Source organism: Chaetura pelagica, unplaced genomic scaffold (genome assembly GCF_000747805.2).
Source record: "Chaetura pelagica isolate M959 unplaced genomic scaffold, ChaPel_1.0 scaffold358, whole genome shotgun sequence".
NCBI lineage: Eukaryota > Metazoa > Chordata > Aves > Apodiformes > Apodidae > Chaetura > Chaetura pelagica.
Genome location: NW_009954233.1, coordinates 816,116 through 826,931, shown reverse-complemented (window position 1 = coordinate 826,931; position 10,816 = coordinate 816,116). Strand labels below are relative to the sequence as shown.

The following is a 10,816-nucleotide window of genomic DNA, read 5'->3' as shown; positions in this document are numbered from 1 at the left end:
TATTTCAGGAAAAAAAAAAAAAAAAAAAAAAAGAAAAAAAAAGGAATGTACAAGGATTTGCAACATGCTGGTCACTTCATCATACTGAGCAAATAATGGCATGTCTAATTATTATGGGAACATTCCCAAAGGGCTAATGTTATATATGACAGTAAAAGGGTTTTAATTAACCAGAAATTGTTTGGGAGAGTATAAAAGTAACTATTCTCCTTAATTCTTTCTGCCTTTCACAGAGGAACCAAGCCCAAGCCAAACCCTTGCCAAGAGACCTGACAGTATGAACTGGAGAACAACCATTTATGTTATTTTATTGGTGAGCCTGACTGTAGCCAAAGCCCTGCCTAGAAGTTATCAGGACATGGGTAAGAATATATTTTATAATTTTACTACTTTTCTGTAATACTGGTGGCTGCAGCTTAGCATGCATGCTTATTTGGTAGCTCATGTTGCCACTGAGCATGTTCTTATGGGTCAAAGCTACACAACTAAATTGGATCTGGCTCAGTTTTTTTTATCAGATGTGTTGCTTCTTTATGGCTTGAGAACCTGTGTAGAGTGCAGGATTGTCAGTGATTCCTGGGAGTAAGTCTGTTGAAGAGCAATTTAATCCACAGGGATGTGGTTGCACCACTGCTTTTAGGTACCCTAAAAACTGCTGGAGTACAGCCCGTGGTTGTTCCAACTTCCCTCTGCAACCCATGAGGAATGGAGACAGAGAGATGTGCCCTCCAGGTGGCTATTCAGGGTAGTTAAGTTCCACTGCTGCTCTTCACTCTCCTTTGGAGGGGCCTCACTCTCTCTTTAACCACTCTTTAAAGAGCCTGTGATGACCACACTTCTCTCTCAGGTTAAGTGCCTCAAATGAAACTGCTGAAAATCTCAAATAAGGTGGGGTTCAGATAAGCCAATAATTTATTTTTTTTTCATCTTTATAACTTCTAGATGCACTAAATGACCCAACAGTGTAAAACACAACTGATGTTTGTCTTAGTTATTTCAGGCTGTCACCTCAGTTGAGACCACTGCATTACTCAGAGGGAGAAGCTGTCTTATTTCTCTGATCCTTTTAATACTGATCTCAGCCCTCCTGACATGAGGGTCAGACAGTAACATTTAGATTTGGGAACAGGCCCCTTATTTTAAAATTAATCTCTCAGAATCTTCTCTGGCAAAGGAGGGACTCAAGAAATTTATTGCATGAAGGTTTGACTGTTAAGAAAGGCCCAGTGGTAGAGGAAAAACTCTTGCACATAATCATCACATAGATTGGCCACATTTGCTTTCCACTGGGCCAGTTCATGAGAGGGACAGAAGGATGCAGGTCTGTGAGATTTTTGAGGACCTTTGCCTACCAGTATAGTCCTCATTTCATCCTTTATCTTTTCTGCACAGACAATCCTTCATCAATAGCTAAAGAGTGGGCAAGCACACCTTTAAATAGCTAAGGCAAGGTGTTTTGCAAGGTCCTTCTTTAATCATGTGAAGTGCATCACCAAAGTAGCTGAACATCCTCCAGGTTTAAGACTGTTCCTCCCCTCAACACTTGAGACAAGCAGGGAAATCATATTGGCCCTATTGTAGTGTAGGTCAGAGACAAATAGTTCCACAGCCTCATGCTTCAGTCACATAGGAAGTTCAATTTTATGCCTTCCTACCCCAGTGCCAGTACCCCAGGCACTGAGTTATCTGATTATCTTTCTCCAAGACTCCAGTACTAAAAAAAATTAAATGTATAGAAGTACTTCATGAAGCATTTATTAAATGTTTTTTATTCAAATCATCTTGTTTTTCAGAGAGAAAAACCAGCATTGGGCAACGCTTTTCCCAGCTCCAGGAGAAAAATTTTAAAGCCATGTAAGTTGTCCAGGAAAAGCATCTCCTTGCAAATTTGCTGCCACTGTGTGGAAATGAGGGTGTCCCATGGGCTAAACACCCACCCCTTCTGCCAGCTCAGCCCAGGGGGTCACCAGCCCTCCCACTGTCCCCCCTGGGGAAGTCACCGAGTTAGCTCTTAGGTAGCCAGGACCAGGTTTAACGCTGTGCATTCTCCTCGCAGCGCCACCATCATGTTTGCTCAGTATGTGCAAGGAGGCACGTTTGGCCAAACAGTGAAAATGGCTGAAGATGTCACAGCCCTTGCCAAAGGCTGTGCTGCTGCTGGTGGTGCTGCTGCTGGTGCTGCTGGTGGTGCTGCTGCTCCCAGGGACAGCCCTGACTGCCTGCAGCCTTTGGTAAGCACAGTTATGCTTCTCACGTGGCAAACATTTCCAGAAGTGACTCTCAGTTCCTAGAGCCCCGTTATGTGTTTTTCCTACAAGGTGTGAATACAGCCTGAAGGGACCTGACTTCTTCATGCACAAGACTTTGGCCTTACTGACCCTCTCGTTCTTCATCTGCAAAGCATCTTAAGTTACATGCAGGAAAACAAAGCCTCTCTCCACATCCCACTCCAAATATTTCAGCCTCTTTTGAAATCCTTGACCTGTACCATTCTAAAAGATGTTCAGAAAAGTTGTGCTTTCAGGGCTGCTTTAAAAAAGCTGAGGAGAAGCCAGATGAGATATTTCTAGCACATGTGATGTTTATAAGCATTTGCTCCACTCCATTAGCTCATGGTCCTGGTTTCTCATGGACTCTGTTCCAAAACACTTTTGTAGCTGGCAGAAAGAATCCTGAAACAGGAATGTCAGTCAGTTGTGGCTCATTTCTGATTTGTCAGGCACACTGAAACAATCCCTGTGTTAAAACAGCTCCCAGCTGAGGTGTGACTGACGCCTGGACCTGAGCACCACTGCTTGATGAACAACAAATAAGGCACTTCACTAGATGAACCTGACTGCAACCAGAAAACACAGATCCTGCTGTGCTGCAAATTGCAGCATACAAATCAGTCATCTTGATTGCTAGAAAGAAAAAGGTCCAAACAATGTTCTAAGTTCAGGGTGTTTGAAAACCATCCCACTTCCAAGTGTGTCTTGGCATAGCAGCAGGTATCAGAGTTTGAGAAATGATCGCTTAGAGGCTCCAGAGATGCAGTGAAAGCAGGAGGTGATAAAGAGAGAAACTGTGACTTTATGCACAAAGTCAGGGCTTGTTGGCTGAAAGCAGCCCTCTCAGAGAGCTCAGAAGAGTAAAATGGAACCTGCACACAAATTATCTCTTCTCTCATTTTCCACAGGACAAGATTTTCCTCGATACAATATGCCAGGAGGAAAATCTTCCCAGCTTTACTGGCTGCTGTGCTAAAAAGGATCCTGAAAGAAACGACTGCTTCCTCTCCCTTAAAAATTCATCAAGAGGGTTCATTTCACCTTTTGAAAGGCCAAATGCTGAAGCTGCCTGCAGAAATTATTCGCAGCATCAACATCCATTGACAGCATAGTAAGTAAATACAGTTGAGCTTGGAGGCAGCAAATGCTGGATCAACCACAAGTTCAATCTAAGTTGCTCTGTAGTCTCATGCTGATTTTTCTTTCCAGTGTGAATTATTTGAGTAATTCATCAAGGTGTAATTGTCACTACGTGAAGCTTGTTCTGCCACCTCCTGCTTTGCATACAGGTCCAAATGGCAACCAATACCTGGCCTGTTTTATTGTGGTCTATGGAAAGGACTCATCGGAAACCAAGGGCCTCCCTTTCATCCTTAAAAAACAAGCAGAAGTTCTGATGCCGCCAAGCCTGGCAGGGTTTTTTGACACTGCAGTTTCCAGGCAAACACCAGGCCCATCAGAATTTTCCAAGATAAAACACTGCAATGTACAGCTCATCATTATGGCAGGAAAACAATCCTGTTAATCAGCTCTCACTGTAGCACATGGCAGATGCTGCAGCCACACTGCTACCTCCTGCCTCTACTCCGAAACTAAAGCCCCTTTTTCTCTGGCCTTCAGTTTTATCTACGAGGTTTCCAGAAGACATCCTTTCCTCCATGCCCCGACAATCCTTTCTGCCGCTCTGCGGTACGAGGAGATGCTGAAGAGCTGCTGTGGAAGTGCTGCAGCCCCGACTGGTGGCCTGGAGGAATGTTTCCGCAGGCAGGTGAGCCAGCCTAGGCTTTCGGCTTGTTCACCTGCAACCAGCTAACCCAAGAGTGAAGCAGAGTTCCCAGCCGTTTACTTTCTCACCATCTGAACCTGATATTAAAATTCACCTCGATTGTGTCCCTTCTGGTAAGAACACTGACCTGTTGTCTAAAAGGGTTCTGGTTTCTTTTCACAGAACACTCCGAAAATGCTGGTGACTGAACAGCAGCTGGTTCATGTTGCAGCTGGGACAGCATTTTTCTTTCACTGTTGAAAACTCCCTGTTTAAACAAAGAGTCACAGCAAGCAGCAGTTCTAGTGTCGGGCATTGTCTTCTCTTCCACCCTCATGCTCTGCATCTTCTTTCTACCAGGCACCAAAGGTGGTGAAGCCAATAAAAGAGGATGGCCTGAGGCAGGAACACACCTGTGGAATCTTGAAGAAGTTTGGAGAAAGGACCTTAAAAGCTCTGTGAGTCTTCTCCATCTTTATCATTAGTTTGAAATAAAGCATGGATGTTGCACATTAGCTGTGGAAGGCTTCACACCTGCAGGTGGCACAGTGACCCCAAATACCAACCTTTTGTATGCAGGTCACTAGTAGCATCTAGCAAAGATGACAGATGAGGAGCACCAATTTCTGCATGACAACAGTCACCTTTTCCTCACTCACTGCCCATAGCTTTCAAACTCTAAACCCAGAGTTTGAAATGAATGCACCTCTCTGTGATGGAAGTTAGAGTGATTTGTGAGCAAAACAAATAAAATACAACTCTTCTGTCTCAACCATTTTGGACACAAGATTGCTGCTGCAATTTCATGCTCACCTACCACATTTCTTTCCACCACTTCACACTGCAATTCACCTGGGATCCTTAGATAGAAAACCTCAGCAATTGGCTTCAAGGGACATGTATTTCTTCACTTCAGTGGTAGCAGGGAGAGACAATCCCTGAGCAGTTTGGATACCCCCTCCACAGGAAGGTGACAGTAGCTCTCACAGCCTCACACTGAATAGAAGCAATAACTGTTTTCCTTCGTTGCAGGAAACTTGTTCAGATAAGCCAAAAATTCCCTAAAGCTGATTTTGTTAGTGTTAGCAAACTTGTGGTGGACATTGCTAACATGCACCAGGCCTGCTGCCGTGGGGACATGCTGGACTGTATGCATCAGAGGGTAAAACTCCTCTCATACTCCTATGCTTGCAGAAATAGAATGTGGAATTGAGAAATGGAATTGTTGTTTTCAAGTTGTTTGTTTTTTTTTTTCCCTTCTCTGCTGTACTGATTGCTCTCCAAAACTGGACTTTGAGTCTTAAAAACCTGGTTGGCTTTCATGGAATCATAGAATGGTGAAGGTTGGAAGGGACCTTAAAGATCATCCAGATCCAACCCCCCCCTGCATGGGCAGGGACACCTCCCACCAGCCCAGGCTGCTCCAAGCCCTATCCAACCTGCCCTTCAACACTGCCAGGGATGGGGCAGCCACAGCTTCCCTGGGCAACCTGGGCCAGCACCTTCCTACCCTCATGGTGAAGTCCTCTTCATCTGCCAGATGTCTGTTGCCCAGCTTAAGGCAGTCACCTCTTGTCTTTGGGATTCACCTTCTCTGTCTGCAAAATGGAGATAGAACCACTGATTAAAAAAAAAAAAAAAAAAAGAAGAAGAAAAAAAAAGACCAAAATCTGTTAAATTTTTTATTTTATTTTGCTTTACAGGAGGAGATTCTCCACTATGTCTGCACCAACCAAGACATCCTATCAAGCAAAATTAAGAAGTGCTGTGAAAAGCCTCTGTTACAAAGAAGTGAATGCATAATTAATGCAGAAAATGATGACAAACCTGCAGACCTGTCCCCCCACGTCAGGGAGTTTATAAAGGACAAAGGAATATGTGAGCGTTTTGCCCAGGAAAAAGACACACACTTAGGCAGGTAATGTGAGACTTTCTCTGCTCTTCAGAGTTTTGCTCTTTCAATCCTGGGGTCTCAAAAGATGACAGCCTGGATGTCAAAGCCCAGCTCATCAGCCTCAGATTAGTCTGCTCTGTGAGCACAAGGGCATGGGACACTGTGCAAGTGGATCTTAGAAAAACACCCAAGGTGCGGGATGGGAACAAGTGTAGGACAGGGCAGAGTTGTTCTTGCAGTGACAAAAACTGAAGAAAGGCATGTGACATCCATGTGCTATCAGTTCTGGTCTCAGCCCTAAAATACAGCTTTGAATTCACTTCAAATAACACACACCAGTTTATGAGAAGAGCTGCTAATTGCTTGGGCATGACTGCTGTGTAGGGTGACTGCTTCAGCAGATCCCATCCTTCCAGTGACTGCTGAGAAGTGGGTCAGTTGCTGGAAATTATTTCATGATCATTATTTATCATTTAGACAGGATTAAAAAGAGAGCAACACCCCAAGCCCCATGAAGCTCTGAGCTGTGCCTGACCCAAGCTCCCACTGAGCTGGGACTGTCACTTGCACAGGACTTGCTCAGGCTCCTCAAGCAGCCACATTTTGTTTCGGTTCAGTTCCAAGCTGAGATGCTGTGAAACTCTCCCTCTTCCACTGGGCATCAGACAAACCCAACCCAAAAGCAGCCTCTGCTGTCCTTACTATCCCCCCCCCACCTCCTGAGGGCAGTTGTCAGGGCTTACCTCTAACTTCTGACACTCCACGTGTTGCAGGTTTCTGTATGAATATTCCAGGAGACACCCTGAATTTTCTGCTCAAATGCTTTTAAGAATTGGGAAAGGATATGAGGACCTCCTGACAGAGTGCTGCAAACCTGGTGCTCCAGATGGATGCTGCAGCAGAGGGGTGGGTGCTGTTGGGCTTCACACACCACACTGATGGATCCAAAGGTCTGGCCACATGGCTTGTGCTGGAGAAATAGGGAATATCTCTGTTCCAGGTCCAGACTGACTACCCACAGCTCCTGGAACAAACTTAGCAAATATTGCAAGGCCTGATTCCATAGAACCCTCATAATCTTCAGTTATGAAGCAGTTTAACATGGATAGATAAGATGCTGGGGATGGGATGGAACTAATATTTCTCTGAGTCCTGCTCTTTTCTGGGCCCTCTGGCAGTGCCAAGTGCCCTCCTGGAAACGTAAGAAGGCACTTATGGTTATTATGCCAGACATCGCCTTCCAGCAGGGATACAAAATTAAATACTTCAAGGAGACTGGATGTGGGTATTTACCACCTTCAGGCACTTTATGGAGGTTTCAGGCAGATGAAGACTTCCCAACACAACTACAAATGGGTGGCATAAATCAGGTGGGAGGTAGCTAAAGACACCCAGGCCTTATTGTGAGGCACTGGGGCCTTCTGTGCTCCCCCTGAGATAATGACTCCCCCAATTAACTTTTTTATTATTATTTTTTTCAGGAGGAAGAACTGAAGAAACATATTTATGAAACTGAAAGTGTCATGAAGACCAGCTGTGACATTTACAAGGAGAAAGGAGATTACTATTTCCAAAACGAGTATGACCCTTTTCTGTGCTTACATTGCTCCTGTCCAGCTGGGCACAACTCGGGCTGGAGTGTCAAAAAAAGCTGGGCTAAAAGACACCATTTGAATATTTGGACCAATATGTGAATGGCTTCCAGGATTTTTAATTTTCCCTCTTTTCCAAAACAATGTTCTGGCCTCTCAGGAGTTCTCTCCTTAACCCAACTCAGGAAGCAAAGTGACAACTTGATCCATCTCCCCACCCGTGTTTTCTATGAATTTCTAGTTGTGTTTTGAGCTTTGAGCTCTAAGTTAGAGTCAGAAATTTGGCCAAAAAAATACAGGTGCTGTGTCTTTTGCAAAAGACTTTACTCTCTCCAGCTCCTGCAGCAGATGTAAACATTAACAATTGTAACAGAATCTGCCTACACCAGGGAAAGCAAAACCAGAGTAGCTGAAACCTTGCACTATGCTTAAATGCAACATGCAGGCACAAGCCTCCTGGAGGAACTTTGGCCCTGATTTGCAAAGCTAATGAGCATGTGCTTAACTTCAAGTATGTGAGCAACCTCAGTGAAACCTCTGAAGCGCTTGTGTACTTCAAGCTCTGCTTCAGTTCACCTCCTCCGGGGAGGTGCATTGGGCTTTTTGCACTCATGTTTGATCTTTAAAATACCCTTGGAACTAGAGGTTTCCAACAAACCTGGTGGGCTGCCTCTTCCTGTTGTATCAGTCATCTAGGTTTTCTTGGCCATGATGGCTAAAATAAGCACAGTTTTTTAAGAAGAAGAAGAAAAAAATGTGAACTTTTTTTCCTGCCAAGAAGTCACTCAAGTTCAGTTTTGCTCTCAGACAAGCTCCCTGCACTCCCAGGGAAATGAGCAATGCAGGAAAAATATCTGTACCATCTGGTAAGATGGGACATATAGCTGGCAGTGTTGTCCTTGATTTTGTTTAACCTGGTGAGAGACTGGTCAGAAAAAGAAATGATCTCAAACAGACAGCAGCTGCCACTTGCCTTCCTGAGTGTATAAACTCAGTCCTGTCCTGGCACTGACACCTGCTCCCTGTGGTTTGGCTGGAGCTTTAGGCATGTGAAGGCAGGGACTTGCTGCCTGGTAGAACAAAAAAACCAATACCAAATAAATTATTGTTTCAGGCTTCTCATGAGCTTCACCAAGAAGATGCCTCAGCTGACATCTGCAGAGCTGATCAAATTCACCAAGCAGATGACTACAATTGGCTCCAAATGCTGTCAGTTGAGCCAGGATAAGCTGCTGCCTTGTGCTGAGGAAAACGTGAGTATTTTCCTTTCTTACCTTGGTCCTGCTGGAAACTTGGCCACAAATTCTGCTGCCAGCAGGGTCTGAGAGCTGGGAGCACATGTAAATGGGGAAAAACCTTCCCGGAGCTCCTGAGCTGACCTGAAGATGTACTTCCATGCCTGAAGAAAGCAGGACTGAGCATCACTGAAGTTACCACTCCAGGAGGCTCAGGAAGAGGCCAGGCTGGTGCAGTTGGCAGTGGCTGAGGCAGGTCAGAGCTGTGCAGCACAGGCAACCCAGCCCTGTTCCCCCTGCAGCTCATGGTCCCTCCTCTGAGCCCATCCTTTCTAGCTGCCTGAAGATGTTGTGCCCCGTGGAAAGGCTCAGTTTTGTAGAGCTCTCCCCTAAGAATTCTCCAGGCCCATAAGCCAAAGTACTTGAAAATCATAGAGTCATCATAGAATGGTTTGGGTTGGGAAGGACCTTCAAGATCATCCAGATCCAACCCCCCTGCATGGGCAGGGACACCTCCCACCAGCCCAGGTTGTTCAGAGCCCCATCCAACCTGTCCCAGCCTGTTCTGCAGCCACCCCTTTGTACAACACCACGTTTACCAGAGCAGCTGAACCAGAAGCCCTGCTGCTGAGGACATCAAACACAAGCACTGGGTCATAAATGAGTCACATCAGTTCTATGCTCAAAAGACAGTCCCTATAATGGCCTGTGCAAATTTATCCTGAAAAATCTGAGCCAGTTTTGCACTGACAAAACCCAGCATTCATTAGAAATATAAACTTATATCTGTCTTAAAAACAAGGCTTAATATAAATTCTCAGATATTTTTTATGACTTTACCAAGACCATCATGTATTTCAGCGATTTTTGAAAATTAAAAAATAGTGTATATATATATATATTATTTTTTTTTTCACTTCTCTTGGTAAAGATGGATCTTGTGCTTGGAGAAATATGTAGAAGACACCAGACTGATCCTATAAACCCAGGAGTTTGCCACTGCTGTAGTAGCTCCTATGCTCTCAGGAGACCATGCATGGGGAAACTAGAAGTTGATGAGAATTTTGTGCCTTTATCCTTGACTCCTGATCTGTTCACTTTCCATGAAGACTTGTGTACAGATGAAGAAGAAAAGTTACAGCACAAGAAGCAGGAGTAAGACATGCCTGTTTATTTTCTTCCCCCTTTTTTCCTTCCCTGGCAATGCTCACCTGTCCCTTGCTTGCTCTGCCTGGCCTTCCTGGTCTGCAATATTCCATGGAAAACCAAACAGATGCTCCTCAATCCCTCTTCCCAGGTCCTTTTCTCTCCTCTCCCACTAGTCCCAGTTTCTTCTGCCAGCTGGTTCCACCCATATTTACTTGCCTTAGACTTGAGGAAAGTCATTCTCAGAGGGGGAACAAAAGGGATGTGAGGCATTTCCCAGGGAAGCACTGCAGGACCTGCAGGGCTCCTTCCCCAGAACAGCCCAGCCCACGCTCTCCTTCAGCCTCTGAAACTGGTGTTCGGTCACCTTGGTCAGAGAAGACTCACATGCTGCCTGCCCCAGTGACTGCAAGGAAAGGAAACCTCTTCGGCCTTTCCCTGGTGCTGCAGTGACCCCAGGCTGCCCTGGGCACCCTGCAGTGCTGCTCAACGACCCCCCAGCCCCCCTGCACGGCCTCTTGGTGGTGGAACAGCCCCAGAAACGAGCACTGATGCTCGGTCTCACGGGCACATCTGCTGCAAAGACCTCTCTGGGTGGTGAACCAGGGTGGAAAAGCTGGTGGGAGGGCAGCGGGCAGGCACAAAACAGCTCTGGAGAAGCTCCCCCTGCTGCTGCCCCCCCGGGGCCTCACGGCGCTGCCTTTGCTGTGCTTTGCTTGCAGGATGCTCATCAACCTCATCAAGTACAAGCCCCGGCTGAGCCAGGAGCAGCTGAGCGCGGTGGCCGCGGCGTTCGCGGCGCTGCGGGAGCGATGCTGCGGGGCTGCCAGCCCGGAGCTCTGCTTCTCCGCAGAGGTACCGCTCCTGCCCGCCCCCGGCAGCACAACACACACACACACCCCCCCGGGGGAGTG

General features: G+C 46.0%; 1 protein-coding gene across 1 annotated transcript in view; it reads left to right on the top strand.

The window, feature by feature from the left end:
• Positions 1-358: 358 nt before the first annotated feature.
• LOC104394091 (alpha-fetoprotein-like) overlaps positions 359-10,816 on the top strand; it is an 11,744-nt gene continuing 1,286 nt past the window's right edge. Inside the window, 13 exon segments of the mRNA XM_010003637.1 lie at positions 359-362; positions 1,794-1,854; positions 2,204-2,231; positions 3,179-3,381; positions 3,891-4,038; positions 4,396-4,493; positions 5,068-5,197; positions 5,739-5,953; positions 6,703-6,835; positions 7,411-7,512; positions 8,688-8,785; positions 9,687-9,924; positions 10,563-10,757. Of these exon segments, the coding sequence (XP_010001939.1) occupies positions 359-362; positions 1,794-1,854; positions 2,204-2,231; positions 3,179-3,381; positions 3,891-4,038; positions 4,396-4,493; positions 5,068-5,197; positions 5,739-5,953; positions 6,703-6,835; positions 7,411-7,512; positions 8,688-8,785; positions 9,687-9,924; positions 10,563-10,757 (1,653 nt within the window).